Here is a 27,098-nt window from a genome sequence, read left to right as displayed (position 1 = left end):
ATAGATTCTGTTATCAGATCTTGTGTGAAATACTTGAGGCTTTTAATTTTGTTGAACACAGGTTTTTGGTCCTAAAGAGCGATGTGTTGTCTTAATAGCAAAGGGCATAGCATGTTGTTGGAAGAGTTGGAATAGGCCAACTATTCTGCCAGTGTTAAACCCATGTGTGGCAAACACTGACCTGTTTTCAGTGAGTCTAGAATTAACATTTTGCTGTTGTAAAGGCATTTATATGCTTTACTCCCAGGATTTGGATCCGGATTGTGGCAAGCATAGAAAAAAGTAAAGGCAATATTACGTTAGGCCTGAAGTATAGTCAGTTCTCCAATTGTAACAGTTTTTCTGCTTGAATGGTCTTTGTAAATCCTGTAACAAACGTTTGCTGAGCACTTAGTGAAGTGAGGGACCAATGCTTTTACTAAGTATAGAACATTGTGATGAGCATTGCAGTAGGTCACAGACAGAGGTACAAGAGCAGAGTGGAGAGGGAGGATCTCTCTTTTCTGTCCAGTAAGTCAGAATTCGAAGGGTATAAATTATTGAACATCCAGTATATCAGTGCTGTTAAAAACAAGCAAACAAGCAAAAAGCCCCAAGACTACTTAGTGTTAGCATTCCTCATGGATTCTTTGAAGTGGCACCCTGCTTTTATTACAGATAGCCTGTTACAGTACAGTGTATGGTTTGCTGGAGTCCTTTTTGTTTTACTTGGAACGTGGGCAGGCAAGGAAAAGTATTGGTCTTGGCCATCTTTATCGTTCTTAGTGTTTGACAGCAGCGGCAGCAAACAAGCAATAACAATAGTAGGTAGCTCCCTCTAGTGTTTTATATCTTGTGTAGCCTATTGACTGGGACAGGTAGCTTTACAATTGTTGTGGTTCCTGGAGGATTCTTCAGCCTTTCAAGGCAGCTTATAGACCGAAGTTTTGGATTTCTCCACCCTTCACAGCAGCCATTTATTATAGCTTGCTTTGGCCACTGCTTGGGAGGTAGCTGCCACTGCCTTTTTTGTTTTGTTTTGCTGCTTTTGTTGCTGTTGGCCAAACCTATTGTATAACCTACTTAATGCACCTAGCTACTTCATTCACTGCACCGGAAACTCTGTTTGCCCACTGTTTAGCTCTGCCTGTCTCTGTTGGCCAGTTGTGCAACTCCATGCCTCTGATGCTTATTGAGTTTGGATTGCTTTTGCAATTTAGCTGGTGGATCCACCTCATCTTCATCTGCTGCTGTCAAAACAACTGGAAACTTTGCCGCCTCTATAGCATGGTGTACTGTTGCTGTCACCCCTCTGTTCTCACTGTCAGTGCTGCTGTGGCCACTGTCTGTCTCTTGTGTCATTACTGTCCTCTTAGGCTACCTCCTCAGTCTGCTTGTCTAGAAGCAGACAAGAAAAGTCCATTTAAGAAACTCTTTTCACTGAGCCTAATGTTGTAACATAAAGGGAGACAACAACACAGGAGTATATATGTTAGTTGGCTCAAAAAGTGAACCAGATAGTCTTCTTACATAGGTAGAAAAGGGGCACTTTCACCAGTCACAAGAACTCTTTCATACAAATGAGGGCTTGTTTATAACGTTGTCCTTTTGTACCAGTCACAGCAGTCCTTTTGCTAGGCCACCAGGGAAAGTGTATTTCCTCTCTGATCTAGGTGGTAATGATTGCAGTCTCCTAGAGCAGGTCTTAAACTTTTCTTCTTGCACCCCCTTTTTGTTTGACTTTTTTTTCCTGCCATGTGAGGTGTACCACTATCTAATATAGGTATACGATACCAGCAAGATTGCTGAGTAGGGATAGGCACTTACTGTACAAGCCATATCATGTGAGTTCAACCCCTGCATGCCACTGTGTGGGAGAGAAACTACTCCCAAGATCAAGAGGGGGCAGACACTGAAAACAATGAAATTTTAAAATTCTAAAACAAATATACATATTACACCATACATTGACTGTTAAGAAGTCAAATATATTTCAGAAAATTCCTTAAGTATAATTTTACCACTTATTAAAGATAAAATCAAATTTGCACACTGAGATTGATGTTTGCTTATTTTTACATAAATAAGTTTATATTTGATACTACACAATGTAGAGTATCTTTAGATACTCATACATGCTAGGTAAACATATGACCACTGAGCTGCACCTCCCGATTCCAAGTTTTCATAGTTGGTGAATTGTTTAATCCGTGCTGAGATTAATGCTTTGCAAATGGTAGAAGTACATTGACATAGTGTTGTCAGCATGGCACGTGTTGAGAAATGAGCCTTTCTGTGGAGATTATGTTACTTGAGGTGAGAAGATTCAACCCCCTAGTTTGTTCCATTCCCTAAACTTGGGAATATAGGGGTGGAGAAAGTGGCTGAACACTAGCAGGCATGCAGTTAATTTCTCCGCTTCAGACTCTTGTTCTGTGACTTTTCTGTACCTGAATAGTGTCTTTCTAACTAAGTTCATCTGTTTGCCTGCATACATGTATGTCATGACATATTTGCCTTGTGCCCACTGATAGTAGGAGAGGGTTAGAGTTAGATCCCTTGGTACTCTAACAGAGCTGGTAACTGTAAGTCCACTACATGGGCTCTGGGACTTAAATCTAGGTCCTTTGCATGAGCAACAATTGTTCTAAACTGCCAAGCCTTCTTTCCAGCTTCAGCAGCAATTTTAATAATACAAAGATAACTAACCTGTTAGATGTTGAGGGATGATGGTAGAAAAAACATGGAAGTCCTTGTTTCTGTAAGAGCAGAAAGCTTTGTGTATATAGTAAACAAGACTTGTTCATATGTATAGTAGTCTTAAATGTGAATCAAGGGGTTTCAGGCAGCAGTGCTTGGTTGGCAGTTTGTGTTGTGGCAGCACAAAGTGCTTATGTTGTGTGTTTACAACCAGTGCTGCAAGGTGCACACAGGCTAGCCCTTTCAGAAACACAAATTCAGTCAATTGTTTTTGCTTGGTTGATTTTCTCTACTGCGTTAGATAGGATTATGTGGGTTGAAAATTTTTTTCTTTAACTTGTTAGCTATTAACTTAGAAGTTGCCATGGAATTTTCTGTGCTATTACAGATTATTAGGATTGACTACTTTATTTGATTTCCATGGATTCCTTTTCTTTCTTCCTTAGCTTCATTTGCTCCAATGTCTATGAAAAATTGCACTGTGGCCTAGAGAGTCCCCAGAAAAGAGTAGGGACTTTTATTTTCATTGTGAGGTTTTAGAATTTGCCTTGTTCTGAATCTGTAGGCCTCATTTTTTATTTTCCTTTGTGACTTTTATGTTGTTTGTGTTTCTAAGCAAGTTTTTGGGGAAAGCATCTTACTTTAATCGTTTTTCTTTAGCCAATTTTTACAAATAGAATTGATTTTTTTAACCTGGAAAATTGACAACAGCCAGTTAGTGTTTCCTTTTCTGACAGCCATAATCTTACTTGAAAATTACTGTTATTTCTCTTTGTGATCAAGAAGTGATAGGTAGTATCATTTTTCCACATCATAATGTGGGTGGGAAATGAGGAAGCTTGGCGGCCTCTGTGTAGCCCCAGATGGCATGTTGCAGTCCGTTCAGTGTGTGTTGTTTCCATCAAATCCATGTTCCCACTTCCACTTCAGTCACTAGAGCAATACATGGACGGTTTTCAGGGCCATTCCTTTGGGTTGTGTGGCTTATTAATACCCTCTAAAAACCTCCTGGTTAAACATGTTTCACTTGCTGCCTTTTCTCATCTGAATCTTGAGAGCTGGCCCCTTTAAGAAGGATAAGAAAAAAAATGGCAGTATGCTTTAAGATTTATTAATTCACATAAAATTAAAATGACAATGCTAGAGTCTCAAATTTTTATTCTTGAGGTGGACTTTTTATATTTTTGGATGTTCACTTCCACATTTTTTGTATTCTATATTTAACAGTCTCCAAAGATAGTCCTTGCTTTTTAAAGATGTTTTCAAAACTTTTCTATGTAGTAGTGTGTGTCTGCATACACGCACAGTCCGTCTGTAGGTATGGAAGGCATGGGTTCTCTCCCTTCATGTGGATACTGCATTGACTGGGATAGCAGGGTTTCACAGTAGGCACTTTACCTGCTGGGCCGTCTTGCTGGCTGGAAGGTGGTTGTTTTTATTTCAAATGATCTTTCCATTATTTCCATGAGGGATCATGGTAATGCAACCAAATTCTGAAGAACTGAGGAGTAAGAGAGAGTCTGGAGCTGTGCTAATTGCCACTGTTTTGCTGTTTTAAGACCAACTTTATTTTAATGGTTTGTGATGTATAACTAGTGGAGAATTATTATGCCATGTATTCTAAGAAAACTTAGCTCTAGGCAAAGTGTTTTTTTGCTTTTTCTAGTGTGACAGATTTGCTATTTTTAGTTTTTCATGAGGATTTTGGATATATATATATATCAGTGGTGTTCTTTTGTGGTACATAGTAATCTATGTACTTTTAGTGGTTAATGTTAAATTATTTAGATGGTCACAGAGTCTAGTGTTTGAAGATTTTATTTATTTATTTGGTTTTTCAAGACAGGGTTTCTCTGTATTGTTTTGAAGCCTGTCCTGGAACTTGCTCTGTAGATCAGGCTGGGCTCGAACTCACAGAGATCCACCTGCCTCTGCCTCCCGAGTGCTGGGATTAAAGGTGTGTGCCACCAACGCGTGGCCAAGATTTTATTTTTCATGTGCTTTTGGGAAGTAAAAATTTCAAGACATATTGTTGCCAAACTATTTTTATAAATACCTTCTTCTAGTCATAGGTAAGTAGTCAAGGTTGGGACATAGTAAAGATTGTTCTATATTCCAGTACTTTCTGCCACCCTGGAGCCAGTCTTTTTAGAGGCTATTTACCAGACTTTATCCTTTTGTGGGAGTAGGAAAGCATGTGAAATTAGTCTTCAGGCAGCAGATGGGTTATACAGTGAAGGAGCGGTAACACAAGGCATTGTATTAAAGTTTATAAGTTAGTCTTTCTTACCCAGTTTTATTTGCATAGGAAATATAATAGGTCCTCATTTTTATGTTAATATTAAAGTATATGAGACAGTGAAGTGGGAAGTTATCTGGGAAAACACCATATAAGTTTATATAATTGTTATGCTGTTGCCAAGTCAGCCGATTCCCATGCCACTGGTGACATGCTTTTCCTTGGCACACCAGTCACTAATTGCAGGTAATATTTAACTTTCTCCCAGTATTGCCTTATTGTGTTCTTCAACTCTGTTATTCATGTTCATCTTAATTACAGTTTTTCAATTGGCTTTAAATTCTATCTTTCTTTGCTTCAAAAAGATCTTAGTTTCTTGTCTTTTTTTCTTTTTCTTTTTCTTTTGGTTATTTTGTCTCTCACAAAGCTGTAGCTATTCTGATACTCACTATATATACACAAAGCTGGCCTGGAACTCAGAGATCCACCTGCCTCTGCCTCTCTAGTGCTGGGATTAAATGCTTGCACCACCATACCCTGCTTATTTCTGAAGACAGGCTAACACTCTTTTGAAGTTAAACTCTGAATAAAGCAGTTAGAAAAGATTGAAGGTTTTGGATTTAGTTGTTATGGATAGCCTGTGATCCATTGCTTTTAGTGTACTCCCGACATGTTTAGGTTAGCAGAGATATGTGACATAAGAGTTCTCTGAAATCTCCCTAACTGCTTGAGAGCAAATGTTTTCATTTCTACCAAAGGATTGGTCTTTGTCCTGGCAGTCACAGATCAAGGGTAACAAGCCCCAAGAATCTCTTTGTTTTGGGTATGGTAATATAGCACTTGGGAGGTAGAGGCAGGTGAGTCTCTGAGGACAAGGATCTCTCTCTCTATAAGGTATTCGAAACCAGCCAGATCTACACAGTGAGACCCTGTCCCCTTTCTTCCCACTCCTCCCAAATCTTGAATAGGCATAGATAAAGCATTCTTAGTTTGTCCACTCTACTATTTCAGCTGTTACCTTTATTTGTACCTTTTCCCATTTGCCAATCAGGATGCTAGGATAGCTAGACGTTAGCAAGCTTAGAATGAAAAAAGTGTTAAATCCCAGGGTTGTGCTTGTTGTCTTTAATAGTTTGTACCCAACCTCCTGAAACAGAAAGGGTGGTTTTACAAGTACTACCTGAGGAGGCAAATGGGGAAGGTCATTACGGATGCCACTGTGACTGCATGTCTTACAGGAACCAATTCAAAACTGGGGTTCCTGTTTTCTGTATTGAAATGTCTTCGTACAGGAGAATGGCATACTCTCTCTGTGTTCTGTGGAGCCGATCAATCATTCATACAAGCTATCTACTGTAAAGTAGGAATGCTTTGTTCTGCGAATCAGACCTCTTAGGTTTGGAAAGGAGACCTGTTCAATGGAATTATAATCACATAACTTTCACTTTCATGCTATAGAGAAAAGACTTTAGGAAATTTTTTGAGATTATTTTCTTTGAAATACCTGGATAATAAAGTACATTCAGTGCTTTATATTTTATTTTTTCTGTATTTCGCTGCCCTGCATTTGTTTTTACCCTCCCTCTCTCTCTCCCTCCCTCTTCCTTCTTCCTTCTTTTTTGATTTTTTTGAGACAGGGTTTCTCTGTATTGCTTTGGAGCCTGACCTGGAACTTTCTTAGTAGACCAGGCTGCTCTCAAACTCACAGAGATCCTCCTGCCTCTGCCTCCCAAGTGATAGGATTAAAGGTGTGCATCACCAGCACCCAGCTGCCCTGCATTTCTTAAAAGTATGAATCTGTGTTTAAAAATGAGCTGGGCTTGGTGGTGCAACTCTTTAAACCCAGCACTTAAGGGACAAAGGCAGGTTTGTCTCAAAATCCAGGCTGGCTTTGTACATATAGTGAGTTTCAGGATAGCCAGAGCTAAGTAGAGAAACCCTGTCTCCAAAACCCAAAGATGAAGAAGAGGAGGAGGAGGAAGAATTTACAACCAATTGAAAAATTGTAATTAAGATTAGTATAGTCAGATTCTTGACGATGGAACAGATAATTTAGAATTAAAGTGGATTTTAGAGAACACCGGGTTTATTTTACTAGAAGTTGGGAAATTAAGAGCTCTGAGGACCACAATATGTGTCGATGTATGCTTCTGTTTCTTTGCATTGTGGTGTTGACTTTTCTTTCAATAGGTGATACTATGCTTATTTGAAATTCGCACTAGTAATAAATTTTTGAGTTATTGCCTTGAAACTAAAGACATAATGCCAGACTACATGTAAATCACCTGGCCTTCCTTTTTAGAAATTATTCATAAACTGCAGTCATTGTATCTGATATGAAGGGCATCTTTTAAGAAAAGCTTGATCTCGCAGACACTGCATATTTGCTTTTCTCTGTATTAAATGGATACATATCGGTCATCGTATGCCACCAACATTATGACTGTTCTTTTATCAAGAAACTGGTATTTGATATGGGGAATGCCTGGGTTAGATCAGTTGACATCTTAAAAATAAAAGGCACATGATGGAAGAGAAATAGAAAAAGATACAGTTCAGTCAGACTCAATAACTTACATTATATACATATACTTTTATAATTTGCATTGGATTGGTGTTAGATTTGTTTGGAAATACTAGAGTTGTAATTGTCATTTTGTCATGGCTCTAGTTTCTAAAACTTTCTTGTATTGTGAAGTCACTAAAACCAGGCAACAGGTAGCCTAGGATAGTTTGGAATTCAGAAACAATTGTGGACTGTCTAATCAAATGGGAAGTTTGGCTTGAGCTTGAAGGGGGCCATCTGGATTGCTGCTAAGGATGAGGCAACGCAAAAAGGTAAGGAAAGGTCTGTAAATTAGATGAGGGTACATAGGTAAGTCACACACCTGGGCTCAGTTCAGAATGGGATTTATTGTGCTTTGTTTTATTTGTTATCATCCAATTAAGTTCTTTTCCTCCCAGCACTTGGGAGGCAGAGGCAGGTGGATCTCTGATTTCCAGGACAGCCTGGGCTACACAGAGAAACCTTATCTCACCCCCACCTCCAAAAGTTAAATTTCTTATGTGACCATTATCTCAAAGGTATTATGCTAATTTGTTAAAAGGGAATAAGATAAAAGCAACTCAAAGCCTTACTTTCCGAAAGGCAGAATGATCAGGATGGAATTGGTGTACTTAGATTTTTAGTTACATTTATTTTGTTTTCAAGTAAATGGCCTTTTAAAAACAGACAGAACCTCAAGGGAGTCCACCATTTGTACTTTGACTTGAGGCAACTTCAACTTTGTTGCACTTGGTTTATGTAGACTCTCAGTATGTGCCTGGACAACATTGCACTTGTGATAGCCTTGCCTTCATTTCAGCCTTGAGCCATGATAACTGGCTTCCCATTAGTAGTATTTAAAAATTGTTCTTTGGCAGTTTCACTTGCACACTTCTATGATCATATCTCCCTTCCCTGTTGTCCTGTGATATTCACCCTTCCTCCAGACCTCCTCTTCACAATGCCATTATTTGATAAGAGAACAATGCATTTACATTATAGGCGGTTGTTTTCAGCAATGAAGCAGAATGAACTTAACTAGAATGACTGAGTAAATTGTGGGTTTAAATTGCTTGTAATTGAAAGCTTATATGCTAAACTAATAAATACTTAAGTAAAGAATATAATTACTTTGTAAGTGTTGGCACGTTTTTTTTTTTTGTGGTATACTTCTATACTGTTTTAATTTTTGTTTTAAATCCTTCTCTTCCTGTAGGAGATAAAGATGGCAGCAAGGTGACCACAGTAGTGGCAACTCCTGGACAGGGCCCTGACAGACCACAGGAAGTCAGCTATACAGACACTAAAGTGATTGGAAATGGATCATTTGGTGTGGTGTACCAAGCCAAACTTTGTGATTCAGGAGAACTGGTTGCCATCAAGAAAGTTTTGCAGGACAAGCGATTTAAGGTAAAACCTGGTGTTTATATCTTTGTTACTATATATTAATAAATATTTTGCAGGCTGGAAAGATGGCTTGGTGGTTAAGAGCACTAACTCTTTTCCCAGAAGACCTTGGTTCGATTCCCAGCACCCACATGGGAGCTAACAACTGTCTGTAACTCCAAGTCCTGACACCCTCACACTGGCATACATGCAGGGAAAATGCCAATGTACATAAAATAAGAATAAATAAATTATATTGCTCTTAACCACTGAGCTATATCCTTTCCTTTCCTTTTCTGTTCTCTGCCCCTCCCCTCCTCCTTCCCTCATCTGGCCTTTCCCTCTCCTTTCCCTTTCCTTCCATTTTCCTTCCCTTCCTATGTATATACAGCCCAGCCTTCTCTGAAACTCACCATCCTCCTGTGGTCGAACCTGCTCAGGGCTGCGATTACATGTACAGATCACAACTGACTTGGATTTAATTTTTTTACTGATTTGTTTTGTCACTAAATAATGTACTTCCTAAGTGATGAGAACCACTTTGTGATCATTTCTTGTTTTACTATCTTGTTAAATCTCTCTATCTTACTACCAAAATAGGTGAGGCCAAAAATAAAATTTTCTCTGTTGATCAATTTATTTTATCATGTAATAATAATTTCTCTTACAATTTAAGGCTGTGTCATTTAATATGAGGAACTTATATAACTCAGGAATTTATATAATCTGCTTACGGAAATAGGAAATAATTAGGTATGTCTAGAGGAAAGACTGAATAGATAACTAACTGCATTTCCTCTGTTCTGCACCCCTCCCATTGTTCCATGACACAGTTAAAAAATTGTTTTGTAAGGGAGTGTCTGTGGTATGGGAGTAAACTTCAACTAGCTACCTGATTGATGTAGGAGTTCTTTAATATTAAAACAGGCAGTAGGTCAGTCAGTCCTGAAAAATGACTTTTGGTGTTTGAACATGGTTTTTACAATTTGAGTATCAGTAAGTGTATTTTAAATTAGTGGTCTTAGTTTCATTAACTATTAATTTTCCTTTGCACTGAGTCGTAGGTTTCAAGTCTCCTATTTGGTTTCATTTGTGATTGGGATAAAGAGAAAATAGTGGATGTGAAGTCAGTACTGTTTTATTGTGAATGTGCACTCCTGTGTATAACATATTTTAAGGATAAGGAGAGATAGTATTCTTAGGGATTTGAATTACTATATCCTGGAGCTCTCATGGGATTTTGCCAAATAAAATGGCACAGATTAGTAAATTGGATTAGAAAACAATTTCTTTTGATGCTTCCAAATATACATTGTCATCAACAACTGATACCACATTAGAGTAAACTGATAGGGAAAGGTTTTGTAAGCAGATGGAAATAAAAAAAACAAATAGGTATAGGTATTCTGATATTTGACAGTACACTTCCAACTAATCAGAAGAGATGAGGAAAATCAAGAGGGTGTTATAATTTTAAATATGCACCCAAATGAATAAAAAACTCAACTTCATTAAAAACACTTAGTAGAGCTAAAAACCACAGTTATCCTAATAACTACTGAATGGTAATTGAGTCAAAGGAGAAATCAAGAAGGAAATTTAAAAATATATGACCCACTAAACTATAAATGAATACATTTCCAGATGACCTATAATGTTAAATCAAAGTGTATAGTTTTAAAGAGACCCATAAAAACCAATGAGATAGAAGCATCAATTAAAAACCTCCCCAATAGGAAAAAAAAAAATCTATGGGTTCATTTTAGAATTTTACCAGACCTTCAAAGAAGAAAAACTAATGTCAAAATGTTAGGCAGATTATTTATAAAATAGATGAGGAAAGAGTAGTTCCACATTCTTTTTACAATGTTAGTGTTACCTCAATACCAGATAAATATCCAGCAGAAAAAGAAAACTATAAATTTAATTTCTTATATAAGATGAATATGGATACAAAAACTTCCAATAAAACCTTTGTATATGGTCTTAGTCACTGGTCTATTGCTGTGAAGACACAAGGCAACCGAGCAACTCTTTATTTTGTTTTGTTTTTCAAGACAGGGTTTCTCTGTGTAGCCTTGGCTGTCCTGGAACTCACTTTGTAGACCAGACAGGCCTTGAACTCAGAGATTATTCTGCATCTGCCTCCCAAGTGCTGGGATTAAAGGTGTGCTTGTTTGGCTTATATGTCTGCATGCCTTGGTGCTAGAACCACAGCCCAGCCCAGAAGTCTTGTGCTGTTCAGGAGGTGCATCTTGGCCTGTTGGAGCAGCATGTTGTCAGTACTGAATTCTTAATTTTGGTCAAATAGCGTTAGACTGTGTTACGTTTTGTTGATACACAGACTGTACCTTTATTTATTTATTTATTTATTTATGGCTGTTGGGAGCAATGAATGTTTTTAGTTAATTTACACACACACATGTGGAATTTCTGGATCACATGGTGATTCTTTGATTAAAATCTTGAGGGAATGATAACCTGTCCCATAATAGTTTTGTGAGTGCTGTAATTTCTGCACTTAACTTGAAAACACTTGCTGTTATCTAGTAGTATTTATTCTAAAGTAAACTAGAGAATGTGATGTTTCATTCTCTTTCTCCTTTGTCCTTACACAAACAGCATATGTGTTTTGCTCACACATATCCAGAGTGTCTATATTTCATACACATTTTGTGTATTTCTAGTTTCCTTTGCTTCCCATTTAATTGAGCAGGCTTGCTTACAGTATCACATGTTCAGTCCATTATCATGGAGGGGAGTGTGGCAGCTTGCAGGCAGATGTCATGCTGAGAGATGTACATCTTGCACGCACTAGGAAGTTGAACTAACTAACACACTGGGAATTATTCTGAGCTTAAGAAACCTCAGTGCCTGCCCCTACAGTGACACATTTCCTCTAACAAGGCCATACCCACCCCAGCAAAGCCACACTTCCAAATAGTGCCATGCCCTATGTGATTATGAGGGCCAAATACATTCAAACTACCCAGTGTACCAAGCTGAACTTCCCCCTCCTACTTCCTGAAGACCTTTCCACTGTGTCAGTAGCCATAGAGTAAAAAGCCTGGAAGATGGTCTTCTTTTCCACTTAGCAGTTGTTAATCTGCCTCTCAGTCCTTGTGTTTCTCTTCACTGCAGTCCCGGGTTTCTTTCCTCCCCTCATCCCTTATATAACCTCTTTCATAGCTGGCAATCTTCCCAAAACAAATCTCTTACTCAGAACATACTCGTGGTTCTTAGTCGTGGCTCTCGATATTATTTAGAAATGTTATCTTTGTATATAAGATGTTTTGCCTGCCAGGCTTGCAAAACATCTTACAAAGTAGCAAGTAGGATTTCTCTTTTCTCCTTGTCTTAATTACTTTTCTATCTCTGTGATAAGATACCATGACTAAGGCAATGTATAGAAGAAAGAGTTTATGCGGAACTTACAGATTAGAGGGTTAGAGTCCGTGACTATCATGGAGGGGAGCATGGCAGCAGGCAGGTGTGATACTGAGAGCTCGAATCTTGATCCGATCCACAAGCACAGGTAGAGAGAAAGCTAAGTGGGAATGGCATGAACATTTGAAACCTCAAAGGCCACCCTCAGTCTCAGTGGCACATGTCTTCCAAGGCCACAGGTCCTAATTTTTCCCAGACAGTCATCAAACACAAGCTCCTGGGTGCCATATCATTCAGACCACACGCCTGTGCTGGCTCACATACAATACAGCAGTGAGCTAATGTCAGTCACCTGTGTTGGAAGCTTTGGTTTGCCTGCTTGTAGCATATCATTTTTCAGGCAGAGACCCTTAGTTCTGACATATAATTAGTTGAGTAGAAAATAATGTGTTGTATACCTGGAGTTATACTGAGATTTTTTTTTTAAAGGCCATTTGTAGAGTGTTTGTTGAACATCTGATGTTTGTGGAACATCTGATTTTACTATGGAATCAAAGATTTAGACAGGGATTAAACTGATTCAGTCCTTTGGATAATATCTTTTTTTTTAAACAAGTTATATTTGGAGAAGGTAGTCTTTTATTTTATTTTTTATTCATTTTACATACAAACCACAGTTACCCCTGCTTACCCTCCTCCCCTCCCACCCACTCATCAAAAAGGGTATGGCTTCCCATGGGGAGTCAATAAAGCCTGGCACATTCATTAACTTGAGGCAGGACCAACCCCTTCCCCCACTCCAGGTAGTCTTATCTTTGAGGTGGCTCCTGCTTTGCTGCAGCAGCAGAGTTTTCTGTGAGAGGGAAAATGTCTGCCAATAGAACAAACTTTGGTGAAGAAGAAAAGATGATCGACAGACACATGCTGCCTACTTTACACCCACAGTTGCAAGCTTGCTGGATGTTTCCTCACCTGAAAGTTAACTTCCTCCAGGTTTTACATAATGGTTCCTAAGTCCCCTTCCAGGAATCCTTGGCTCTATCTATCTGGCTTGCCTTTCAGAAGCAAGCCAGATTACCCCCCCCCAACACACACACACACACACACACAGAGACAGACATCAGATATTGTAAAAATGAACAAAATCCTTTGTCTATTTGTTAGTTTTGGTTGCCCTAACAGAAACACAGAAGTCACATAAAAGAAGGGAAGACTTTGGCTTATGGTTTAAGCAGGTTCTATTGTTCTAGGCCTGTGGCTGGATAATTCAGCACAAGAGTGTAATGGAGCAGAACTGATCATCTGGAAGCAGAAAGATTGCAGGAACAGGCTGAGGACGAGTGCACCGTCCAAGGACATACTCTCAGAGAGCACCTTTTCCCAACTATCCCCTTCCCAAACATAATAGACCCTTAGGATTCAGTCACTCTTAGTGATTGGATTTACCAGCTGTGGATCAAGGATATGATATACATCTCCATCTCTAAACCATAACAGTCCTTTTAGAGATGTATTTGAATGGTTCTTTATTATAATTTCTATACCGAGAAATTATATCTTGAGTAACTAGCTTTTTTACATGCTTATTACAATTGTAAGTCTTTATTTTATATGTAAGATTCTTCTTGTCTTCCCTCCCTAGTCCCTTTCTCAATGCTGGTTGACCAGCAAAGATAGCAAGTTCCCTTGGGTTATAGTTTGTTTGGTATTTCTTTTGCTTTGAAGTGGTCTATGTGTTTCAGTTTAAATTGTATCTCCTATAGATAGCTTTAAAAAACAAAACAAAACAAAAACCAGTTTGAGCTGGGTGGTGGTTAGGTATACCTTTAATTCCTGGTCTACAGAGTGAGTTCCAGGACAGCCAGGACTACACAGGGAAACCCTTTCTCAAAAAAAAAAAAAAAAAAAACTAATTTGGCAATCTCTGCCTTTTGATTGCATAGTCAGTTCATTCATAATTTATACAATCTCATATAAGGACTGGTGCCATCATTTGATTTCTATCTCATGTTGGTTTTGTTCTGAACTTACTGGCTTCTTTGTCTTTAACAAAATACCTTTTCCTTGTTTTTGACTGTTTTGGGCATCCCCCCTTCTGCTGTAATCTTCCTTTTTCCCAGCAGGCCCCACTGTTGGTGCCATGTCTTGTGTGTAACCCACTGCATATAATTAGGGTTGCTTACATGTGCATGTGTGGAAGATTTTAGTGGAGCATGGACAGATTATCAGTTGCTACAACACCGAATAAAGTTCCGTCATTCCTTCACCATTAGCTGTCAGGAATCCCTTAAGTTAAGGAAGGGTGGGTCCTCATGAGAATCCCTTTCTTTCTATTATGAAGAACAGATAAGCCCAATCCAAGCAAAAATATTTTAGTACACCATGTATTGCTATAGTTAAATATCTGATAAACAAAACAGCTTAACAGAAAGGGTTTATTTTGGCTTATCGATTGAGGGTATAGCCCATTGGGGTGGGAAAATATAATGGCAAGAGCTGTTTTTAGGTGTGGAGTCAGCTGGGTACATTGTCTCTCAACCAGGAAGCAGAAAGAGATAAATTCTGGTCCATATGTCTTCCTACCTTCACTCCCTCCCTCCCTCCCTCCCTCCCTCCCTCCCTCCCTCCCTCCCTCCCTCCCTCCCTCCCTCCCTCCCTCCCTCCCTCCCTCCCGCCTTCTTATTTGTTTTGCAGTCTAGGAACCTAGCTGGTATAACTGTGCTGTCAGCATTCAGTCTGGTCCTTGTCATCCACATGCCATCTCTCACTCCTCACATACATGCCCAGAGAAATGTCTCTTAGGTGAATCTAAGTCCCATCAAGTAGACTATCAAGCTAGAATCTCTAGCAGTTGTTCTGGGAATTATACTTAGCACTTTAATTTATGACCATGTATTTCAGGTTAATATTGCCTTAATTCCAGTAAAATGTAGCTCAGATATAGCCTAATTTCCCTTCCTTTTTGCTATTACTGTTTTTTGTGCAATATATTTATGTTATGGCTTATGTTTTATCTTTTGATGAAATTAAAGGAAGTCAGGCTGGAGAGATGGCTCAGAGGTTACGAGCACTGACTGTTCCAGGCCTATGTGGAGGGAGAATGCTGTCTGTATACAGGAGGGAGGGAGGGATGGAAGGAGGAAGGGAGGGAGGAAGGAAGGAAGGAGAGAGAGAGAGAGAGAGAGAGAAAGAGAGAAATCAGAGGAAGTCAATACATTATGATTATAGTAGTTGTTTTATATTCATTTTTGAATACACCAGCTTTGCCTATTCAAAACCAGTGTCTGTTGCTGCTTCTTTTTGTTGTTGTTGTTTTTGTTTTTGTCTGTTTGTTTTGGTTTTTTGGTTTTTCGAGACAGGGTTTGTCTGTATTGTTTTGGAGGCTGTCCTGGAACTCGCTCTGTAGACCAAGCTGGCCTTGAACTCACAGAGATCCACCTGCCTCTGCCTCCCAAGTGCTGGGATTAAAGGCTTGCACCTTTTTATTTTCTGTGTGTGAATTTTTGCCTGTGTTAGTCTGTGTCCATCTGGTGCCCATGGAGGTGAGAAGAAGGCACTGGATCCCTTGGAACTTCAATAACAGACTGTTGGGAGCAACCATATGGTACTGGGACCAAACCTGGTCCTGTACAGGTTCCTGGAGCTTCTCAACCACTGTGCCGTCTCTTTTTACAAAAGAGTTATTACTGTATTTTATGTGCCTGCTTGAATTTCTGTGCACCATGTATGTGTTTTGTGCCTGTGGAGGCCGGAAGAAGGTGTTGTGTGCCCTGGAACTGGAGTTACAGATGATTGAGAACTATCATGTAGGTGCTGGGAATACATCCACGGTCCTATGGACGAGCAGCCTGCACTCTTAACCACTGAGCCATCTCTCCAGCCTGAGATTAGATTCTTTTTTTTTAATTAATTTTTAAAATTTAACTTATAAAACAATCTTATTTTACATAGCATCCCAGTTTCCTCTCACTCCCGCTACCATCTCCCCATCCCACCCCTTATCCACTCACTCCTCAGAGTAGGTAAGGCATCCCACGGGGGATTATCACGGAGTTGGATTCTTTAAAACCTTGGGAGTATGTTTTATTTTATCATCTCTTGCCTGATTGTAGTCTGTAGAGTTTTTTTATTAAAGTAATTAGCTTCTTAATTACGTTAAAAATTAATTTCTTGGCACAGTTAATAAGATGCTGTTCATGAGAGCTTATGTTTAACACTTTGCAGTTATAAAGGCTCCTTATCTTTTTGGTACTTGGTGTATGTGTGAGTTGGGAAATACATCGAAGTTCAGAGAGTTGTCGGGTTGCTTGTACTTTACCCGAAGTTACCTTGGGTCTCCAAGGAAAGTATTTTCTGTGTGTTTGGGGAGAGTGGGTTTCCTGACCTCATCACTCTTCTGTAGCTGGAACTCTGCTGAAACTTTCTCATCTGTAATATCCTGTGCCTCCTACACCTACTTTAATTCAGTCTCATTAGTCTGTGTCATCGTTGTTCTGAAATTGACTTCTTATATTAGCCATATTGCCAATTTTCTGTTTTTATCTTAAACCCTTAGCAACTTTTGATGTAAGCAGTCGCTTTTTTAAAAAACAAAAGCTCTTTCATGGCTTCAAGATAACAGTCTTTTCTTTCTTGACTTACAATTCCATTATACATTCCTTTCTGTTTCATGATTCTTCCTTGCTATTATTCAAACTTATTCTGTTCAATTTTTAGAACACTCTTTTGGAATGGTAAGTCAGCTCATAACTTCACTTGTCAAAATCTCTATTGAATTTCTTAACAGTGGTTGAAGAGGCTTTATTCCCTTTTACCCCCTGCTTCCCCTCTCTCTGAATTTATCTACCTTCCCCTTACTCTCTCAGTGATGCAACCACCTTATCTTTCTAGTTCTTTCTGGAACATTTCAAAACTATTCACTAGGTTTTTCTTTTAACTGCTATGCTGTGCCTTCACAACTTCAAATATATCTTAGTTACATTTCCTGTTTTGTGATAAAATACTCTGACAAGAACAACTTCAGAGGGAAACGGTTTATTTTGGCTTAAAGTTCAAGTGTACAGTCCACCATGGCTGGCAAGTCCTTGTGGAAACGGCTGACATGTTTCATCCACAGCCTGGAAACAGGGAATGGCAAATGTTAGTGTTTAGCTAGTTTTTAGCCTTTTATTCAGTCTAGGGCATAAGCCCCAAGGAACAGTGGACTTCAGGTGGGTCTTCCTGTTTCAGTTTGCATGATCAAGCTAGTTAATCACAGATGCGCCCAGAGGTCCTGTCAAGGTAATATCAGTAGTCACCATCATAGAACTATTCTCATTTACATTTAGTTCAAATGAGTGTAGTCTTTTCCTCCTTACAAAGTTCCCCCTTATACCTTGATCTAAAATGTGTTTTCTATATCTAGTAAAATTGACATTTTTAACATATTTTTAATTGATTCATTGGGAATTTCATGCCATGTACCCGAATCCTGCTCATTTCCCAGTCCTTCCATATCTGTCCCTCACCACCATAGTATCCCCTATAATAGAAAAATTTTAAAAATAGTAATTAAGAACAAAACAGAAAAATCACAATTTGCTTCTCCTATCCTACACATCTTTTTCTAGACTAAGTGAAGAACAGAGAGTTGCGAAATTGACCACACAGGTGACAGATAATTATACATTTGATCAAAACCAATATCCAAATATAAAGGACTTAAATATCATGGGTATTTGTGGGGTGGGCAGGAGGGGAAACAGGGCCAGAGCCTGGAGAAAGACCTTGCTTGAGTGTCTATCATTCTCCCTCTTCAGTTAGATAGGCTCTCTAGTGAGCCTGAAATGCTAGTTGTATAGGTTAGGTTGACTAGCCAGTGAGATTCTAAGATGTGCCTGCCTCTACCCATGAGCTCTGAGATTGCAGGCATGCATGGTTTCATGGACTTTTTCTGGAAGCTGGACATTGGAAACCAGGTTTTATGTTTCCTAGAAAGTAATCATCCATTGAATCAGTTTATGATTACTAAGTTTCTACATATTAAAATTCCCTTTGGATGTAGATATAGCCCAGTGGTAAAGCATGAGCTTGTACTCTAAATGGCATTAATTTTTCTTTCTTTCACCATAGACACTTAAGTTTCTTGAGAGTAGGACCTTTCTTAGTATTGTTTATTTCCATGTTCATTATACTGAGCAGTGTATGACACAGAGTAAATGTGCTGTTCTGTAGACCAGGAGTGCTCCATATGGAGTTGGTGTATCATTACTGGACTGGTAAAGAACATGTGAGTGAGGGCGTGAGCATGGCAGTATTCATCTATCAAGTGTGTTTCAGACACAAGAGTTCACTGAACATTGATTTGACTGACACTTCTATAAAAATTGCCCTACTGGAGATCATTGAGGGAATTTTACAACCCTGTAATATTGGAGTCAAATCCAGCCCTTAATTTCTATATTCTGCTGATGAGTAGCAGGGGATGACTCATTGACTGGCGCCGATCTTTCTCCTATCTTTATTTTGTAGGTAGAGTAGCCCAGATTAGTTTTGAACTCATGATCTTCCAGGAAAACTGAGATTACAGTTCTCTGCCACTGGGTGCCTGGCTTGCCATACATTTTAACAGTATATTCAGAGCCTATTTCTATACTTACTGTTATTTCAGAAGTACCTTGGTCATTATGATGAGTAACTGCTTTCTTAAATATTTTATGTGCTTTCTTTGCAGAACCGAGAGCTCCAGATCATGAGAAAGCTAGATCATTGTAACATAGTCCGATTGCGGTATTTCTTCTACTCGAGTGGTGAGAAGGTAGGTGTGGAAAAAAAAGGAACTGACTATTCTATTCTTCTAGAAATAACTCCTCCGTATTTCCAACAAATAGCTTTGCTAATTGATTGGAAGAATTCAAAGCACAAACCACAGTGATTCTGAACTCAAGATAAAGTCTTAGGGTATTGTTGATTGTAACCCAAAAATGTCAATGAGAAAATGAACGTTAATGAATCTTCCCTGGGTCTCCTGGGAGATGACTTAGCATCTCCTGCCACACCAGCGTGAGGACCTCTCCAGAGTCAAACTTGGTGTGGCTGCTTGCATGTACAGCCCCAGCTCTGTGGGGGTTGAAGACAGACAGATTTGGGGGTCTTGCTGCCTACCAGCCTAGCTTCAGGTTCAGTGAGAGAACCTGTCTTGAGAATAATAGAGCTGTATACCCAGTGTCTCTTCTGGCCTCCTTACACAGAGATGGACTTGTGTTCTTGTACACAGGAACGTATACAAACACATAATTTAAAAAGAAAGCAAATTTGCTGAGCTCACTGTGGTGGCATGTGTCTATAACTTCAGTACATGAATAGTTGAAGCATAAAACTTTCAAGTGAGAGAGGTCAACCAATGCTACATATAAACAGCCCCATCCTAAGTTCCCTGAAAAATGGAGAGGAAAGGATTTTCTACTTTAAAGTAAAGATGTCTTCAGTTCTCAAGCCCATTTATACCTTTTATTAATATTTCTGTGTTCCTTATGTGCTTACGAGCCTTCAGGTAGGTCATCTGTTTAATAGAGAAAGGAAAATGATTTGATTATGTTAATTGGAAGTTGATTAGAAGAGAAAGAAGTAGGGGGACATTGCTTAGCCAGGGGAAAACTTAGATCTATAAAGCTCACTATAAACAGCCACTGTTTCTGGTTGCTTTATTTAGTTTTTCGAGACAGGGTTTCTCTGTGGTTTTGGAGGCTGTCCTGGAACTGGAACTAGCTCTTGTAGACCAGGCTGGTATCGAACTCACAGAGATTCTCCTGCCTCTGCCTCCTGAATGCTGGGATTAAAGGCATGTGTGACCACTGCCCAGCTTCTGGTTGCATTTAATTCTGTGAAAGCAAGGATGCCCCATTCACTTCCTCCTCTGAATAGTCTCTTTGGTTTCCTTCTTGCTGCCTATCACTGTCCTTTCTACTTGTTTACCCCCCCCATACTGGTTTGAATAGAAGAATCAAGGCAAGTAACAACCTTGTTTTTTTAATTTGTCTAAATGGGATCACATGATATTTTGGGCTTCAGATTTTATGCTTGTAATATTTAATGTTATTAAGCCAATGTTGCCTTTCGCCTTTTAGAATATTTCTAGTGTAACCGTTTTTAATGATTTTTTTATGTAACTTTATTTAGGTGTCCTTAGATATTTGAGGTACCCTACCTCAAACCTATAATACAAGAAGATACTTAACTTAATCCATGTTTGTGATGTTCATGTCTACAGATCTAATTATTGTTATAACACATGGTTTAACAACCATGATTAGCAAATTGATCTATTATTTGTTTCTTAGTTCTTTTTACTTTTTAAAGAGCCCTCTACTAATATTAGGAATTGTAAATTCTCATAAGTATTCCGAGTTCTTTTATTTCTACAGCCAATTGGTTGGTACTACTTTTTTTTCCTTTCTCTTAACCTAACAAACTGCCCATTACTGTTTATTTTGGCATGTCTTTACTTTTTCCTGTCCCTTCCCAAATAAGATTATAGAGCATCTGCTCTGTCCACAGCATTTTTATAATGGAATTTTGTATCCTCATGACTTCTTTATTATTAGATGCTAGACATTATAATGCCCTAGAGAGTAGTAAAGTTAAGGTCAGAATGATTTGTTTCATGATCTACTAGATAACATATAGATTCATTTACAAATGCCTCCTTAAAATTTCCCTAAATATTATGTCTTAATTACTGTAATAAACATAGTCCCCATGTACCAGACACTATTTTAATGTTTTGTAAATGTTAACACATTTAACTTTACAAAATTAAAGGGCAAAGAGGGAGGCTTGCTGGGTATTGAATGCTTTTCAGCTTTTGGTTTGGCAGGAGGGTCTATCATTCTGACTTTAAACTGACTGGCTATTATTTGAATACCTGAGAGGCTGATTTCTTCCCTCCTTGCTCCTGTCTTTGGTTTTCTGTTTACCACAACCATTCTTATAGACGCTACCATGTTTATCAGAAGAACAGTAAGTCCGTGTCTACTAAAAAAGTAGCCTTTAACATCATGAATCTCAACTTTTGAGCACTCTAATTTTTTCAGAGTAAAATAAAAAGATATTTCTTGGTTTGGAGTAGTTTCCCACTCCATATTTAAGTTCCATTCTTCTAGACTCGAGGTTTCTGTCCCTTTGTAGATTTATTTTCTGAATGTCTTTGTTCTTCTCTCTGCTCTCTTCACTCCCTCCCTCCCTCCCCTTCACCCCCCCCTTTGAATTTGTTTGAATTTCATTTTTTGGGTCTCTAGACTTTTCTTTCTCCCTCCATTTCCAACTTTCTCTCAGTCTCTGTGCAGATTATCTATCTGACTTAAATAGTTCTTATTCTTTCTTAGTATCTTAACACTAAAAGATCCTTGCTTGTTTTGAGATTGTACTTGTGTTTTATGTACATGGGCCTTTTGCCTTTGTATATATCTGTGCACTGTATCTTTGAAGGCCAGAAGTCCAGGTCATCTGGGACTGAAGGTACTCCTGGTTGCGAGCCATCATGTGAGTGTTGAGAGCCAGACTCAGGTCTTCTGGAAGAGTAGGCAGTGCTCTTAACCACTGTGACGTCTTTCCAGCACTGACTCTGGGCTTTTTGTCACTCTAGTTTTTGAAACAGAACAAACCTTCTCTGTCAATGTTCTTACTTTTGATTTCAGTTCTAATATTCCATATGTCCATATTTACATGGTTGTATACCTAGTTACATTGAACCTTATTAAACATTGATCTCATTAAATCTTGCTCTATTATGTCATAATTTATGGAATTATATATTATATATTATATAATGACCTGTTCATTATTTTTAACTTTCAAGTTGTTACTAACTTTACACCTTAATTTTTGTCTGTAAGTGCATTTCATGTCTATTTAGAATTTAAATAGTTTTTGAATTTTTTAATGATCAGATTTTAAGATTATGTCTATGGGTGTTTTTTATCTGTATATATGAGTTCACCGTGTGCATGTATTGCCCTAGGAGGCCGGAAGAGGGCTCATTATCACCTGGAACTGGGGGTACAGAATCTTGTGAGCTACATGTGGGTGCTGGGAATCAAACCTGTGTTCCCAGTGCTGCTTCTGCTGAGCCATGTCTCTAGACCCCTGATCACATCTTTAAAGACTTTTTCTTTAGGCAGTCAACTGTGCTTGTACTAGGCAGTGCTAGCTATTGTAGCTAGATGGAGTTATTCTATCAGGATAGGAATCAAAACTATGAATTCGCCATTCTTAGTCTTGCTGGGATTATTTTTTGCTTTAGTAACTGAAGCATGTAGATTACAGATCATCCTGTAAATTTTAGGACATCTTAATTTAGAGTGAATAGTACCTCTCCCTTGGTTAGATAACAGTAGAAATTTTGAGTGTTTTGAAACTTTATACTCAAGAACTAAGTGAATTTCAAGTCTGTAGAATAATGGCCCTGCAGACCCCCCCCCAGACACACGTTTCAGTATTTGTGTTTCAGTAGAAACCATCCTCATGAAATTTTATGAAGAATTCTGATAGAATAAATGAACAACAAAGTAGTTCTTGTGTGGAAACATCTGTATGCCTATCCTTAGCTATAGCTTACTTTACAGAACTCTGTGAGTCAGGATATCATATAAAACCGTATTCTGTCTGTATAACAGTCTTAACTGAACTTGCGTATAAAAATACTCTATGTCATAGGTGGTGAGGAGAAGAACTTTTCCTCCTCTTGTATAAGAGACTTTTTAAGTAGAAGGATGTCAAATTGATTACATTCCTCACTTTTAGAAACTTTATATGGTGTTGAGTTTGGACAGAGTTATGCCTTCCACTGGCTGTGGTTATGTGAAAAGAATCCATTCTGAAAATGAATTATATAATCCAGTTGGGAGTGAAAAAGATAATCTGCTTTGTAGATCGAAGTGTTAAGTTAGCCTTGCAGTTCTGCCACACAGTAGCACAATGACTCTGGGCAGGTTACTCAGCTTTGTAAGTCTACCTGCTGTACCTCTTAACAGTTGGGGTTTTGTTTATCCATTGGTGATAGCACTGGACTGTGATGAACCCCACTTGTTAATTACTTAGTAATTAGTGTGAATACATGGAATGCTTGCTGTCATTAGATGGTATCATGAACCTTTCACCTGTACTTCATAACTCAAACTGTATGGCTCCCTCTGTGAAGAATGCTGTTTTGATCTTAATGATACAAATGCAGAAGACACTGAAATACTAGTCTGGTTCATACAGCTACTAGATGGAGTTTGGGAGCAGAACCTAGGAAGTCTGAATCCAGAATATCAAAGATGCCATACTTTTCAGCATAGGAAATGGATTTCTTCAGAAAAAGTTGAATAGAAATGTAACATTTAAAAATATCTTAGTAGTGATGATTGAACAAGGGCAGATTGTAGCAGCAATAATAGTTGTCATAGTAGCTAAAACGTCCTAAGTACTTACTTGATACCACTACTGTTAAGTTTTAGTAGACACTTTTACATGTAGCATCTGAAACCTTGTTGGATTTCTATTTTTTATTATATACTTTTCTATTCCTAACCTAAGCAATCTTTTAAAACTTACGTAACTCATAGTTATCTCATATTTACTGTTATTTATTTACTTTTTATATGTAGTACTTTTGTCTACATGTATGAAAATCATGTTTATACCAGGTGCCAGCAGAGATCAGAAGTGGACATTGGATTCCCCTGGAACTGGAGTTAGGGATGATTATAAGCTGCCATGTGGATACTGGAAACCAAAGCTGTGTGGGAGTAAATGTGCTTTTAACCATTGAGCCAGCTCTCCATCCCCAGATCTAAGGATCTCTGTGCTGTGACTGTACTTGTCTTACCTCCCTTGCCAAAGCTACCTGTGTTTTGTCATTTCTGGACTACAGAGGCTCTACAGAGTGTCTTCTCTACACTGTGCTTCTGCTGTTCTTTCTGGAAGGATCCTGATCATAATTTACATCAGATAACTCACTCCTTCCTTTCTGCTTTTATAAACTCAATGTTTATCTTGCTTATACTTTTACACTTTAAAAAATTTTTACTTAAAAGTAAAACTTAAATGAATGTTTTACCATAATTTTTAAAAAGCTAGATCTTTTTTACTATATTGTCATTCTCAAGATCACCTAGATCTTACTCAGTTTTGTTTCTTCAACACTTGAATTCCTGTGTCAGTATTAGTTTTGTAGATGATTTAGGGAAAGCCTTCTCAATAGTCTTAGAAAACTGAGTGCTATGTTGAAGACATGATGGGGTAGGAGTGTTGCTGTGCTGAAAGCTTGAGAACCTGAGTTCATAAACACAGCATCCTCATAAAAACCAGGCATGGCTACACATGTCTGTAGTCCCAGCTTTGTGGGGTAGAGACAGATAGAACTTGGTAGCTTACAAGCCAGCTAGCCTAGCTAGGAAAGACTTAGTGAGAGACCCTGCCTCAAAGGAGTTAAAGCAGAGGGTGGTAGATCAAGACAGTTAGCAACCCTCTCTGCTCCCCTCCCAAGATAAAAATGCAGAAATAGTATTATCTATTATTTGAAGTTAGGATTTATTTAACTTTATGCATATAGGTGCTTTTACCTATATGTATGTATGTACAACATATGGATGCCTGGTGCCTAAGGTAGTCGGTCAGTTGAGAGCGGGGTCATATCATCTGGACTGAGTCATCCTGGATGCTTGTGTACCATCTTGTGGGTCCTCAGCAAAGACAACAAATGCTCTTAACTACTGAGGGCTTTCCTCTATCCCTGTTGTATCAACTTATTTTTTGAGATAGTCACTGTACCCTTGCTGAGCTTCATTTATAGTAGATTTTAAGACAATTTTTTTTGCAAATTTAAAATTCATGACACCTTATTATCTACAAATAGAAAAAAATTGTACATCTTCCTATCCAGTCTGATGCCTTGAAAATACATGTAACAAAATTTATTGTCATTTTAAAAAGGTATTTTTATTACATTTATTTAGTGTGTGTGTATGTGTGTTTCCTGCATACAGTTACATGCTGAGCCATTTCGCTGGTCCTTTAGCCACTTTTAAGTGTATAATTTATAATACTGTATAACTGTGTTGAAACAGAGATTAGTTTTATTAGATAACTTGTGATAGACGAACTGATCATATTTCCCTCAATGATTTCCTTATGTTGGTCCACTCTTGAATTCCCAAGATAATCCCAATTGGTTTTGGTATATAATCCTCTAAATTTTGATACTATTTTTCTCATATTTTGTTGAAGATTTTTGCATTTATGTGGACTATATTGGTTTGTAAATTTGTGTGTGTTTTTTGTTGTTGTTGTTTTGATTTGTCATTCTTTAAAAAAAGTCCTAGCTTTTGTATTAGTATATAGTATTCAGTTACAGTCCTCTTGTCAGTAATTTATCCTAACTTTCTTCTTGGGGTGGGGGGAGATTGGGGTTTTCTTCAAACATGGTTTCGTCATCTGGAACTCATTCTGTAGACCAGGCTGGCCTTGAACTCACAGAGATCCCCCTGCCTCTGCCCCCCAAGTGCTGGGATTAAAGGCATGCACCACCACTGCCCACCTGCCTGCCTTCCTTCTTCCCTCCCTCCCTAATTTTTTAGTTAACTTTTATGTTTTGTTACTTTAGCTTAAAGGTATTTTTTATTTTTTCAATAAGGGGGGAAAACCCAGACTGTGGAGTGCTTACAAGAACCTGAGTTAGTCCCCAAATCCACATTTATGCAGTGACACAACTGCATTTGGGCCCAGATGGATTCTTGAGATTCCCTGGTCAACTGAACTGGACTGCTAGATAAGTGCCAGCCAGGAAGAGACCCTGCAAAGGACTCCCAAAGACTAACACCCAAGGCTGTCCTCTGGCCTCCATACACTGCACATGTCTGCATACGCCCCTCTCTCCCAACCCAATTAATGTTTTTGTTGATTCTGTAGTTTTGTTGATAACTGTTTTATTTATCTCTATTTAAATATTTAAACTTAAGCTGGGTTGGGGAGGGGTGGGAGGGAGAGAAGGTGTGTGTGTGTGTGTGTGTGTGTGTGTGTGTGTGTGTGTGTGTGTGTGTGTGTTGGGGTGGTAAGTGTGTGCACTTACCTTCACCACAGCCTGAGTGTAGAGGTCAGAGAACAACTTGTGGGAGTCCTCTCCTTCACCATGTGTTCCAGGATTGAACTCAGGTCATCAGCCTTGGTAGCAAGCTCCTGCCTTCCCAGGTGAGCCATCTCGCCAACCCTCCTTCTGTCTTTGATGGCTAGTATCCATTGTGTCTGCATAAGGTATTTCATGTGATTTCACTCCTTTTATAACTACTGACTTTCGTTTTGTGGCTCACTGTGGGTTGTCATATGTAGCGCCCTATGCGTGCTTGGGAAGAATATGTATCGTTTTATAGAGTGAGGTGTGTTCAGTGCACTTGGTCTGCAGTGCTCAAGTTCTCTTCATTATGAAGGTGGCATATTACAGTTTCCAGCAGTTCCTGAGGAACTCATTCTCCTTTCCTTACATCAGTGTTTCCTTCGTATGTCTGTAGCTCTGTCTTTGTTTGTACATAGGTGTAGAACTGTTACGTCTTGGTTAATTGACCCTCTTATCAATATGGGATGCTCTATAGACCTGTTGCTGCTGCTCTGGATTTTTAGTGCTTCATCTAGTTAGCAGTGCATTGTGGCTCTGCTATCACTATCAGTCTTAGTTGTCTTACCAGTGCTTATCAGAATTTCCTACCGTTTGTTTTCATTTTCCCTGTGTCCTTAGAACAGTTTCCATATACTGAATTATTTTACCAGTTAAGGTATTCATCTGCTCATTCTAAATCTGCTGTCCTAGAAGTCGGTTGTCCTTCCTTGTCTCCCAGACCTCCTCACTAC

General features: G+C 38.7%; 1 protein-coding gene across 3 annotated transcripts in view; it reads left to right on the top strand.

The window, feature by feature from the left end:
- Window positions 1–27,098, top strand: part of Gsk3b (glycogen synthase kinase 3 beta) — a 127,946-nt gene that overhangs the window by 41,595 nt on the left and 59,253 nt on the right. For all 3 annotated transcript variants that reach the window (XM_040750825.1, XM_040750824.1, XM_040750823.1), the window contains exons 2-3: window positions 8,680–8,873; window positions 18,949–19,032. In XM_040750825.1, coding sequence (XP_040606759.1) covers window positions 8,680–8,873; window positions 18,949–19,032 — 278 coding nt within the window. The remainder of the gene's footprint in view (window positions 1–8,679; window positions 8,874–18,948; window positions 19,033–27,098) is intronic.

The sequence above is a fragment of the Mesocricetus auratus genome, unplaced genomic scaffold (genome assembly GCF_017639785.1).
Source record: "Mesocricetus auratus isolate SY011 unplaced genomic scaffold, BCM_Maur_2.0 Super-Scaffold_100008, whole genome shotgun sequence".
NCBI lineage: Eukaryota > Metazoa > Chordata > Mammalia > Rodentia > Cricetidae > Mesocricetus > Mesocricetus auratus.
This window is presented reverse-complemented; position numbering and strand designations above follow the sequence as displayed.